The 13,155-nt window shown below is 35.2% G+C and overlaps 1 protein-coding gene across 1 annotated transcript in view; it reads left to right on the top strand.

Annotated features, from left to right (window-relative positions):
* The window catches only part of Smp_151860 (putative inositol 1,4,5-trisphosphate receptor), a gene marked incomplete at both ends in the record, with an annotated part of 77,648 nt that overhangs the window by 61,738 nt on the left and 2,755 nt on the right, over nt 1-13,155 (top strand). Inside the window, 2 exons of the mRNA XM_018797419.1 lie at nt 1,151-1,335; nt 9,425-9,856. Of these exons, the coding sequence (XP_018652463.1) occupies nt 1,151-1,335; nt 9,425-9,856 (617 nt within the window). The remainder of the gene's footprint in view (nt 1-1,150; nt 1,336-9,424; nt 9,857-13,155) is intronic.

The following is a 13,155-nucleotide window of genomic DNA, read 5'->3' as shown; positions in this document are numbered from 1 at the left end:
ACTGACCAGTTGCAGTCCTAACACATCGATGGGAAGATTCAAACAAACAATACTAAATGAATTTGATCATACATATACTTGTTAAGTACATTTATATATAAAAATAAAAGGTCAACTAGACTGGAAATGGGGGGTAAAAGGAGACAAGGATAATAATAATAATGATGTGAAAACAATTTGATACCTAATCACTCTGTATAATAAGCTAATATTACCAGGGTAGGTTTAAAGTAAGAACAAACTGTTTTTGATTACACAAAGGGGGTTTGAATTTTCATATTGCTAAGGCTTCAATAAACCTTAGTATACGCCCTTTTACACTTTTATACAACACCACAAAAGCCAAGTTAAGATCAATCTTATGACCTGTTTCGATAATATGTTTGGCAATCGAGGATGATGGATGTTTATCTTCTAGTCCTATTGGGTTATCTGATCTAAATTTGTTTTTCCAACCATTTTGGTACATGTTCATACACCCTAATTTTCAGATCACGATTGCTCCTCCCCATGTATGTGTGACCACACACACGTTTAAATTGGTAAACTCAGTGGGATGTGACACAATCGTTTTCATGTATTTTAGGTTTTGAATGAAGCATGGACCTCGTTCTTTCTTTGATAATGGCGTTTACTGCACAAAACGTTTTGTTGATGACTGATTTAAGCTTTTGTTTCAATAGAAGGCTATTTGAATCACCTCCAAATGGTGAGGTGATGTAGACAGGCTTTTTCTCCACCAAGGCTACAGTAGGTCTCACTGTACCATGAACTTTTCATCTATTGATAAATTTAAGTGGATAACCATTCCCCATTAATGTCTTATTTACTAACTTAACATCATCATCAATAGCATTGTTTGTGTAAATACGATCAAGCCTTTTAAATAGAAGACCCTGAACTCCTTTTATACTAAGAAGTTTGTCTTTTTCATTTCAGTTTTGTTTAGGTGAATTCAAAATGTACAATTGATTAAGTACTGTTGTAATGTTTACTTATTATTATTATTTTCTTGTAAATATATTTGTTCAGTTGTTCTGTTGATCCCATCTTCTTTTTCCTTTACATATTCATATTTAAATATAGATACTATGTCATATCATATCATTATGTCAATTAGAACATAATGATTTATTGACTTCAACCATAGAACAGAAATCAACTAATGTCATAGATGTTCTTAGTATTGAAATTAGTACACAAATAAATAATAGAATACTTAGAACTATGGATAAATCATTATCATCATCATTTCCTTTTGAACAAATACAACAACTTTTACGTCATTTAGGAGTGCATACTATCTTGAAAGAATTATTGAATATTCGATTCAAAGTAAGTTTTACAGTATTGTGCATATTCTAAGGAAAAGAATATCAATTGATTATTATTATCATCATCATCCATATAATAAATTTGTGTGTAGAAAATTGATCAGGAGACTGTGACGAACGAAAGAGCAGTTTCTTTGATAAGTGAAACGATTAGAAGTTTTTAAATATTTAAGGTAGAGACTTAAAATGTTGCGTTTTTTTCACTGTTATGTAGTATGTTAGTCTGAGCCATTTTTTAATTGTGCTCAACACCAGCACACTCGGATAAGCAATTTTATCCAAAGCATAGTGTTTGTTGAATCAAATTATGATACCAACCCTTGAAAGGATTCATTTTAAGACGCAAGAGTTACTGATTGTAGGTGGCTAGCCTGAAACTATATAGTTATATATAGTTATATCGGAATTCCCAAACGTTTGGAACTAGACATGTGTTTCTTTTACGTTCACTTTCTTTAATATGCAACGTAGGTAATGTTTCTGTTGTTTATCAGCGAAAATGCTTTTAACCTGATCCGAGGAGATTTCCTACAAGAATCATGATTACTTTATTTGTCTACAAAACAGTTAAGTTTGTTACTTTTCTTGTACTACACATATTTAACATTGTCCCTATGTTCCATATTATTTTTAACAATGAATTTTACTATTAGTGAGGCTCATTTAAGGTGAATCGTCCGGTTTATAATATCTCTACTCTTGAATAGTTGAGTTAGTAAATTGATCACAGTTTGTTTTTAAGAAAGCTCGTTTGTAACAATTATTAGAAGCTTTCACTGTATCGACAGTTTAATTCATTGGAAGTAGTCCTTCTAGACGATTGTAACATAATATGACATCCCTTAGATAACGGATTTTGGGCATAATTCATTTCTGTCGATAGTTGCTGAATCTGATTCAAACATGAAACAAATCATGGAGTTTTGCCGAATTACCATGATATCGGTTTGGATAAAAAGAAGCAGTCCCATAATCCATATTTTATTCAGCTAACAGATGTTTATTTAGAGTTAGTTCATTCTGTTTTTACTTGTAACTAAACATAATTTGTTAATCACATTATAATCAACCAGATTACTTCATTTAAAAGGACATAAATAACCTGAAAGCTATAAAAATCTACTTCTGGGAGTCCAAAGCAATCGTTTTGCATGCGTGAATTAAGAGGTTTTCTTGTCGATTGAATATTGAACTTAATTTCTATAATTTTAAATGTCAAAACCTCCTTTCGACTAAAAACAATATTATTATTTAAACACATAAATATTGGTACAAAGGGGCACCAGGTATATATGCGCCGCACAAATCTCATTTGATTTGTGTGAGGGCTGAGATAATGTCCAGGTGCCCAAACTGAAGCAAGTGGTTTTCTTAGAGGGCCACGCTCAGAGCATTTGACCTACAGGTCTGATCCACAATTCAGGAGAGCATCGTGAAGAGATGCAGTCCCATAATAGCCGGTGACCAACGATTGATTCATACACCATTTGTTCCCTCAGGATACTGGAGCCCATGTGCACCATTAGTTTGAAATCAGTGTTTTCCAACTCCCCAAGGTGGACTTGTCGTGTCCACCAACCCGGTTAAAGCGCCGGACATTCGCTTTTCATCCTCTCAATTTCGTAAACGACAGTAATGCCACTGTGAGAAGGTAGTGAGTAGGACTTCTCTGTCAGAGGCTATATACGCGTGGCCATGTGAGAGCATTTTGTGAGGGAGAGTGGACTCTCCCCACTCTCGGCCGTACCAGGGCATTTGGTGGGAGACTAAAAAATATTTGCTAACTGTTATTATAGAGTTTCACATAACAACTCTTGTTTCAAATGTTTTGAATGTTTCTTATGATACAAGTTTGAATTTCACACTATTACCAACTTATCTCACATTTCTCATGTTTCCTTTGTTTTGTTTTGTTTTAGTGTACCGATGTTGTATTCAATGAGATTGTTCATTTGACCAAATATATTTTATGCTTATTTTGTTACAACAATGAGATCAATCAAAAATTGTTATACCCATATCTAGATAAGTTTATCACAAATGAAGTAGGTTATTTATTTATTGTTTTTTTTAAAATATATTATAAATAAAATGTGTAAAACAAAACAAACATCTCTGTTTTGGATACATAATTTCCATATAACTTAACTCATATTACTAATTACAGGTTTAAGTACTTTGATTTGAGCTAAACATATATTGTAGACGGTTTAATGATGTTAATTGGTTGCTCAAACCTCAATAACTCATTAGGTAGTCAGTCATAAGTAACGTAGAACTTTATACATACGCATCAGCTCAAACTACCATACGTGCCAGAATAGCAAAGGTAGTAACAGTATTAGTGATCGTCTAAAGATATCATGCCTATACAATATGGTTTCAAAAGAAAGTATGATTTCTCAGATTAAAAAGCATAAAAAAATTTAAAACAACTAATAGAAGATTGAGCGTAAACGAATCTATGGTATAGTAACCGTTTCTATGCCACGTAAGATAACGTATCCAATCATCGATTAAGATAATCACATAGACTCCAACCAGGTAACCTAATTCTGCAATCGCCGCCCAGTCCAACAGTCAATGACTTCATTGACTGATATCACCTTATATCTGATCACACTCAGCTTTCTTCCAATGTCCTGTTTAAGGCCAAGTGCTCTAACCATTACACTTATGCCACAACTTGCGATCGTTCGTTGGATTCATTTCTAGATGTAAAGAAAGTCAAATTTTATTCCATAGAAGTAGATTAACAACAAACTGTTTAGGCAAAAATGAAAAAAAAAGTTTATAATTTTGTATTCGTGTAACTGGTTAGCGTGGTTTCTACGCAACAAATGAAATAGGTAAACTTTTTGACGCAGAGAGTGTACAGTGTATATATTTACTGAACTCAAACAAATTTGTGAGTGTTTGAATATTTGATTTTTCATGAATTTTGTCAGCCTATTTTTTAATTTTTACCAATTTGTATTGTTTGTTTTTATATCATAATCAAGAGCTTTCATCTGCAACGAAGCAAACTTACTTACTTACGCCTGTTACCCCCCGTCGAGGAGCATAGGCCGCTCACCAGCATTCTCCATCCAACTCTGTTCTGAGCCTTCCTTTCCAGTTCTTTCCAGTTGTTATTCATCCTTTTCATATCTACTTCTATTTCCCTGCGTAATGTGTTCTTTGGCCTTCCTCTTTTCCACTTCCCTTCCGGATTCCAAGTTAGGGATTGCCTTGTAACAACGAAGCAAAGTTATGGAGTAATTCTTTAACTCAAAGAATTTACATTTTAACAGGATATGTTACTTATCTTCAAATAACAATTGTTTGGAAGAATTATTTGAGGTTTAGTAGCTAATATATAAGACAAGTATTATGTTAAACTGTGAGATTATATTGAATTATATTTGAATTATATTGAAACTAACTTTTTGATAGATAAGACCATTTGCAACGCTCGAATGAAATAAACTAAGAGAAATCATAATTAGCAATCTTATCTATTTTGAAGGGAATATATAACTATCATATTGATATAGGCCACACAAATTCAAACAAAATATTTTTTACAAGGAGAGTTTATATTATGCACTAGCTCAAGCTAGTGAGAAACCTTTGTTAACAAAGTTTGGTTATGTTAGGAGCAAGATAGCTACTTACTGATGTCAGATTATTTTTGAGGTGTACTACAAATTGACTAAAGATAGAAATATGGCCTATTGGGTATCAATTTAATTTTCTAAAAGTTATTTGCTCACCATGATACTCGAAAATCCCGACGAGTTAGTAGGTGTTCAGCACTCTAAAAACAGATGCTAAGACAAAATAGCTATTTCGCCGTTCTTTGATTGAAAATAGTTGATTAGCCAATGCTATTCTATGTTGCATATTGTTTTTAAAGTGATCAATCTTCAAAAATATCCCAAGAAATGGTTGCTCTTACAGGATGTCAGCTTGTGTTTCTGGGCTACATGTTCCTCCTACCATCTAGATATTTCAACGATTTTCCCTGTTTTGTTTATTTTGACACACTAATTTGTATGCCGATCGCATAACCTATTCAGGCGCGTATATAAAAGATTCGCAACTGATAAATATTCTAACTGAACGCTTGAATGGATTACCTTAGCTCTTATAATAACCCCAGGCTAAATCTACACGTCAACTTGAACAAGAGAGAATAGGCGCAAAATATGAAAGGAATGTTTTACTCCAAGGTTTGTTCGTGTACAGAAAAGTGATAGTATTTATAACATTTCAGATGGTTTAGGGCTTCTCAGAGGTTCTGGAACCCTACTAATCATAGTAGCAGGATAGGTAGTTATGCAATCAGAAGCGCGACACGTGGCTCTCCACTTTCCAGATGTTTCTGAGAAATTATTATTTAATGCTGATTGGATAAAATGTTTCTCAGCATTTTCATGACCCCTCTGGGCTTTTTTCGATGAATAATCTGGGTCTCCTTAACAGCAACCTACCACTTAACAATAACAATTCCTCACACTAAATTAAAAAAACACTTCTGGCACGGTGCTCAAACTATTCTCCGTCGAGTCTTTATCTTCGACCATTACACTTTGCTTTAAACCTGTGAAGTTGACATATTTTAACTGCTTAACACCACTATAACCATCAATTAGGAGAAAATAATTTTGCTTTTAAAACATTCTTTTATGGTACTTATACGGTGTCCTCTTATTTCATGGTTCTTTCATAGACTGATGATGCTGAAGTCTGTTTGTGGATGTTAAAAGATAATACGGAATTGTGCATGATGGTTGACCGTTCAACCATTAGAAAACTTTGTTTTTTTCTCCAAAAATCCCGTCCATATGTGCATTGGCTCGAAGTGCTGATAACAGTTGTGAAACCGAACGATGAAGTATTGGGCCCAGTACGAGAAATGATTTCAAATGAGGTGAGAAAAAGAAAATAAAACAACTCCTTTATTGTTGAAGTTTCCAATTGGCTAGTAGGGAAATACGGGAAGGATGTTTTGCCAATTTTGAGACTAGTCAGTTAAATGCAGCTGCATCCCGGTGTTCGTGTTCATAATGAAACTTAAACTCAGCACCCTTTACTTTGAACACTGACGTGTTATACCATGAGCTACTGAGCTCAGTCATTGCCTTGTGCAACACGACTATTACAGTTTATTTATGATTGTTTTAGGATTAGTCAGTCATTCATTCAGTTATCTACAACGTAGGATCAGGCATGTGTACAAATCGGTCGAAGTTGCCTACTTTGTCGTTATACAGAAGAATAAACCTTTCGCTGAAATCCTGAAGTGACCAACGTTAGACCACCATTGAAAGCCTGGAAGCGCTGAACGAACGTTGCAGCCAAGTTAGAGACTCAACAGTGCGGGTCATGGTTACACTCATTCCGGTCATTCCGTCAGCTACAACGTACAACCAGGCACATATATGCATTGATCCAAGTTACCATACCCTATTAGCGCAACAAGATGAACACCAAATTCATAGAAGCAGTTACCTCAATGGCAGTATTGCATAAAAGGAAGATTGTGCATAAGGATATAATACAGAAAGGAATAATCAGTTGGTAGAAAGAAAGATATAAAGGAATTTTAATCTCACAGTTTAAGGGAAGAAAATATGCGTATACACCTACACCATTGTGATCGATTCTGAGCCATGTCACTCGCAGTCTCCAACCATTGGTTACGATAGTCGCTCTAACCCCAACCAAGTAGCCTGCATCTACCAACATGGCTTGGACCAGAAATTAGTGACTTTGTGAACTTATGCTGCGTTTTGGTTTGGCGGTCCATAACTTTCTTCCAATCGTCTCCAACACTAGTCAGCATTGCGCGTCGTGTTAATTGGTGTTCAGGCATACGTAACACGTGGCCCAACCATCTCAGTCGATGAAGATCCACGACCTCGTCAACTGATTTACTATCATTACCTGATACTCTGTGTTTAACCTCACTATTATTTACCCGGTGAAATTCTTCTTTCACTTCATCCGGGCTTCAGTCAGTGGGAGCGTAGGCAGAAACGACGAAAAGGCAACGACGGGTGTTCTTATCCTTGTTAGTTCTTACGGAGCCGTTTAGCCGAACAGCACATAGGGGACTGGTAACAGGGATCCATTCTAATAGTGCTTGTTATGCCCTCATACTTAGTGCTATATCTACACCAACCAGTCCACGAGAACTAGTCATCGGGACGTTAGATAAAATGAGGGTATGTCTCGTCAGTTCCCTGGTTTGGCTAGGTGAGGTCAAGTGAATAGTGTATGCATGTTTCAATGGTACGAGATTGTAGGGTTTTAGCCAAGGAGGCCTGCTGGCCGATTCAGTATAGGGTGGAGTGCGTGCGTTGAAGGCTCCAGTGTGTAGTTTGAAGCGACGTTTCAGTATACTTGTGACAGCATTTCGTTCACTAGAATCGCTGACCATGGTGACACTTGAGGCGAAAGTCAAAAGAAGAAGTTTAGAGTTGATAATCTAGGTAGAAGGAATGATAGAAATTGGTAAGGGAAATTGATTATGAATATAGTGGTCTTGAGTGTTGTTCGATATATGAGGGCAGTTATCACTTCCCGGTTACTCACACTGTGGTAGGGTTCTTCTCGATGTACCTGAAAAGGAAATTGGGTTAGAGTTGTTCTTTATGACCTGAGGGTGTGACCAAAATGCCCTAGGGACAACTGCTTGAGGTCGGTCACACACGAACTTTTTGTGAGTAATTTTCATGTTAGCTCCGTACTTGTTGAGAACTTATCGCCGGAGACGGATATCCGTGAGATTAGGCGATGTGTGCATTTTTAGGGTCGACCTTTTCTAACCTCACTCCTCTTTTTGTGGGAAGGCAGCATCGCCGTTACGCCGGTTTTCTAAGGGAAGCATCATACCTCTGTACAGTCATCAGTAAGACTTTGGTCTCGGACCTTAGATTTGCTGCTTTTAGTTTTACCGTTCTTTAACGGATCTGCGTGTCATGGTAGGACCTTGAGGAAAGATTGTTCCAGCCAGTACAACCCGGTTGGTTCATCACGATGGGCAAGCCCGACCACAACGTCAAGGTAGCAGCAACGGTAGGGAATTAATTAGCCTCTTCATGTTAATCATTCGTAATTCATAATGTTAGCAATGGGAAATTACAAACTCTTAGAAATAGAACTATCGTTTATTATGATTCATTATTCAAAGTACCCATATGAGTGAATCTTTTGGTCATAGGTGTTTAGCTAATGTTTTCTATCTGTGATCAAATGACTTTACTAGGTCATTCTGACTGAATTAAGTCATAAAAAGTACTCATCTCATTTTGGACTTCTCAGTAAATGTAGACAGATAATTTTTTGGCAGTAGTTTCGGGAAAAGCATTTCATCAAAGTTAAACGATCGATTATAGAACATATTGTAAAAAATTACCATACTAACAAGACAGTTCGGAAAGTTCATTCTTACTATAGAATATATTTTTGAAGCGAAGTATTTCGTAATAAATATATAGGAAATCCTCTCTACATTATCATTATCAATATATTTCCGAATTTTAATTATGCCCCCAAATGCCCTGGTACGGCCGAGAGTGGGGAAAGTCCGCTCTCCCTCTCCAAATGCTCTCACATGGCCACGCGTATATAGCCTCTACCAGGGAAGTCCTAATCACTGCATTCTCGTCACGTTACTGTTGTTTACGAAATTGAGAGGACGAAAAGCGAATGTCCGACACTTTAACCGGGTTGATAGACACGGTGAGTCCACCTTGGGGTGTTGGAAAACCCTGATTCCAAACCAATGGTGCACATGGGCTCCAGTATCCTGACGGAACATATGGCATATGAACCAATCGTTAGTCACCGGCTACTATGGGACTGCATCTCCCCACGATGCTCTCCTGCCTTGTGGATCAGACCTGTAGGTCAAATGCTCTGAGTGTGGCCCCTTAAGAAAACCATCTGCTTCAGTTTGGGCACCTGGGCAGTATCACAGTCCTCACATAACTCAAATGAGATTTGTGTGGCGCATATATATCTGGTGCTTCCTTGTAATAATTTTATGTGTTTAAATAAATAAATAAGTATTGTTTCATCTTATATGTTTCTTTTTAAAGCTTTGTTCAATGTTTGACGACACATTATTCCTGATGAATAGTTTTTCACGTGTACGTAATATTTTGGACTCACTTTTGTTGACAATAACCTATTCTAATTCATCAGCGTGGTCTGTCATTAAATTTTCTGATAATACATCTAAGCAAGATTTACTATTTAATTTGAAATTTTTTCATCTATTGAATATACTACTAACTGAAGAAAATGATATTTTGGTCAAAAAATATCGTAAATGGTTTAAATTATCTGAATTAATTAAAGTCATCATTCATCCAGTTACTAAGTGTCATAACTTGTGTTATTTGAGAAATGTTTATATGGAAAATTTGGCCAACTTCTGTTCAAGTACTGATTTCAAAAATAATTTTGTAATACAATATAGTGAATCATTATCTTTTCTTTGGAGAGATATTACTGAAGAACTAGACAAAGTGAGTTAAATTTATTAATTGCTTATGTTTTGTCAAAACATTAAGTGAATATGGTATAATGGTTTATGAGGCTATAAATTTTCATCTATTGAGAATATTAAGACAGATGTTTCTCATTTTCAAACACCGCTTACCTTGATATTGAATGTTCTTTAGAATAGAAGCGGGTTAACAAAACGCTGTGTGGGGCTAAGCTAAAACATGATCATGTTTGTATGTACAGGCTACATAAATGGAATCTGTTCGGTGAACGTATTCAGTGGTTAATCTCAATACAATTTCATATTTTCCCCCTATAGCTTCTAAGCAAACTATCTATATTTTATCTTCATTGTTGTGTTTCGATAATGCAATGAGAAGACGAAGTTTATCAGAATTATGTGATATATTAGCGCAATACAATTCGAACAATCTGATCACATATATAATTGTTAAGACATTTTTATATGAAAATTAAAAGGTCAACTAGATAGGTTAAGGTAAGAAAATAAATAAAGTACACAAAAACAATATGACAACTACTCTGGATAATAAATCAGCCTTACCAGGGTAGGTTAAGGGTAAGAACAAATTGTTTTTGAACACATAAAGGGGGTTTCAATTTCCGTATAGCCAAGGCTTCAATAAACCTTAGTATACGTCCTTGAAGGTTTTTGTACAACACTACAAACGCTGATTACAAGTTCTCTAAAAATGATCTGTTTTACATCAAATGATATTCTGTATGTGACTATTGAACATTTTTTTGTTTGCTAACCAATAAATGCTGATTTTAAGTGGATGAATGAAAGAGACGTCTTTTTTCAACGAGCTTTTACCTTAGCTAGTGAATTTCTAAATAAATCGCATGAAGTATAGAAAAACTGTTTGTAGTGTAAAAGAACATTTTTGAGGTCATTCCTTAGGCTTCGTATATTATTCGTCCTGATAACTGTTATTAGATAATTCCCAACAGTGTATAAATTTCAAGAGACAAAACGAAGCTCTGACTACAGTTTGTTGTTGTACAACGTGAATCATTACGCCACCAAGCACACGAAGTGAATTCAAGTAGAATTGCGAATGGGAGTGGATGTGAGCGAGCGGACACAAATGAATTATATATATAAATACAATCTTATTCTGGTGTTTATTTTATCCTTAATATTAATTTGGTGTGTTAGTTTGAAAAGACTGACATTAAAAGACACAAAATTCATATTCCCGAAATCGCTGCATGGAATTGAAAAATATATAAAAATACAACAACAGCCAACTCCCCACCATGATTAAACCCTAGTATATACTTTTACACTTTAGTTTAAATCGGTATCAATGAAGTAACCAAGTTAACTAGCATAATGTCAATAAAACAGAAATGCAAATTGGTGTTGTTTATTAAACTTGTTTACATAAGAATCAAGATGAAAAGAAAACTCGTAAATGTAGGTTTGGGTTTTAGAACCAGTTAATTATTATCAACAACTACATAAGAATACAGTTTAAAATTAAAGTATTCGGAAGAGTTCTATTAGTGAATGGAGAACGCATGGATATAAGACAGTGAAACGCCCTAAACTGAAGTCATTATGTAAACTGAGATAAACGTTGACTGCAGTGATAAATTTTCTGTATTTCAGGTGCATAGTGAGTGGTACTAGTTATTTGTTCTACTATCTTTTAATTGATTCCTTTGAGATGGAATATCTATACAATCAATGCTTATCGAAGCGTTATACCGACAAATGAAAGTTCCGTTTGAATTAGATCTAATACATTTGTTAAGGTACTTGGTGAATATTTTTTTTATATTTTCGATACATTAATGGACATGACATCTAGTATACATAATTGTGTTTGAGTAAACACAAGATATAAAATATTTGACGTTATTATTACTAAGCATCTCTCATAATTTATTCATCCCTATACTTTTTATTCATTTTTCTCGAGATCTTACTCAATAAACTATCGAGTAATGATTATAAAATATTTCTTAGAGATTCTATTATTCCATGTGTTACGAAAATTTTTGCCAACATTCAGTTACTGGAACATCAACAACCACAGGTAAGATTACGATGGAAGTAATTTAACTATAATTTCATGAACTACAATTAAATTAAGTTTTCTATCAGTATAGGGTTATGGAGATTGTTGAGTTTTATTTGAGATCATGAACCGATTGGTGTTAGACCACCATTGGAAACGTGGAAGCACTAAACTGCTGTTTCGTCCTATTACGGGACCCCTGAATAGTGTTCATTTAGTACTTTCAGGTTTTTATTGGTGGTCTAACACCAATCAGTTTATGATCTCGATTAGATTTTTAATGTTGATGTCATAGCAGTTTGTTAACTTTTCGTTCATTATCAAGTTTTGTCGAGTATCTAGTTATTTTCGTCCGTTCATATTTTCACTATTTGTGAAAATAAAGTGAAAACGTACGGTGTCAGCATTAATGTGAATGAAGGTAAATCCAGCTGGTGAGTCCTAGATAGAACGATACAAGCATTCCATATGTTCTTTATAAAATAACTTGTAGCAAAGTTGTTAAACGGAAACAATGAACATTGAACAAACATTTGTCAACAAAAGTTGGTCAAAATTCAGTGCTAGATATCGATAACCCGATAATATTTGCCTTTTATTACAATAAGTTATGGTAAACGGTCTTCGAAAACCTTGAGGAAATGCCTTCTTTTGTTCGAGAACTGCTTTTACAATCTGTTCAGTATTTTAGAAGCGCCTCCAAGTATTAAATGTTCCATCTGAAACAAGTTAATAAACAGTTTGTATTTCTGTAGGGAGACGTAACTAATTAGAATTTGTCGAGTTTTTTGTCAATTGTACGAAATTCCATGAAGCTGTGACTTTTTCTCATTCTCCTACTTGATGTTTCATCTTTAAAAAAAAACTTTTCATGCTGAAGATACTGACATTTTCATATTGAAGAAACCTTTATCAAATGCATTGCATGGTTACACTGACTTGCTTCTAAACGTATGGGAAATATTCATTTCAAGCATTGTAAGCAAAGACGGATAGTGGCTAGAAGTGGAATCCAAGACGTGCGTTTTGTCCTATTTGGGACTTGTCAGCTGGATGTACCTGCATCTCAGAGTTGATGTTCACTCTGGGACTAGAACCCAGTACCTTTCGTTTCAAACGCCATCGCGTTATCCACTCGGCCACTGACTCCTGATAGCCACTTGCTTGTGTGATGGGGTGAAGTTTAAATTCATTTAGTATTGTTTGTTTGGATCTTCCCATCGATGTTTAGGCCTGCAACTGGCCAGCATGTGGCTATCAGCACTCAG

The sequence above is a fragment of the Schistosoma mansoni genome, chromosome 4 (assembly GCF_000237925.1).
Source record: "Schistosoma mansoni strain Puerto Rico chromosome 4, complete genome".
Taxonomy (NCBI): Eukaryota; Metazoa; Platyhelminthes; class Trematoda; order Strigeidida; family Schistosomatidae; genus Schistosoma; species Schistosoma mansoni.
Note: the sequence above shows the minus strand (reverse complement) of the source record. Positions and strands in the feature narration are given on the sequence as shown.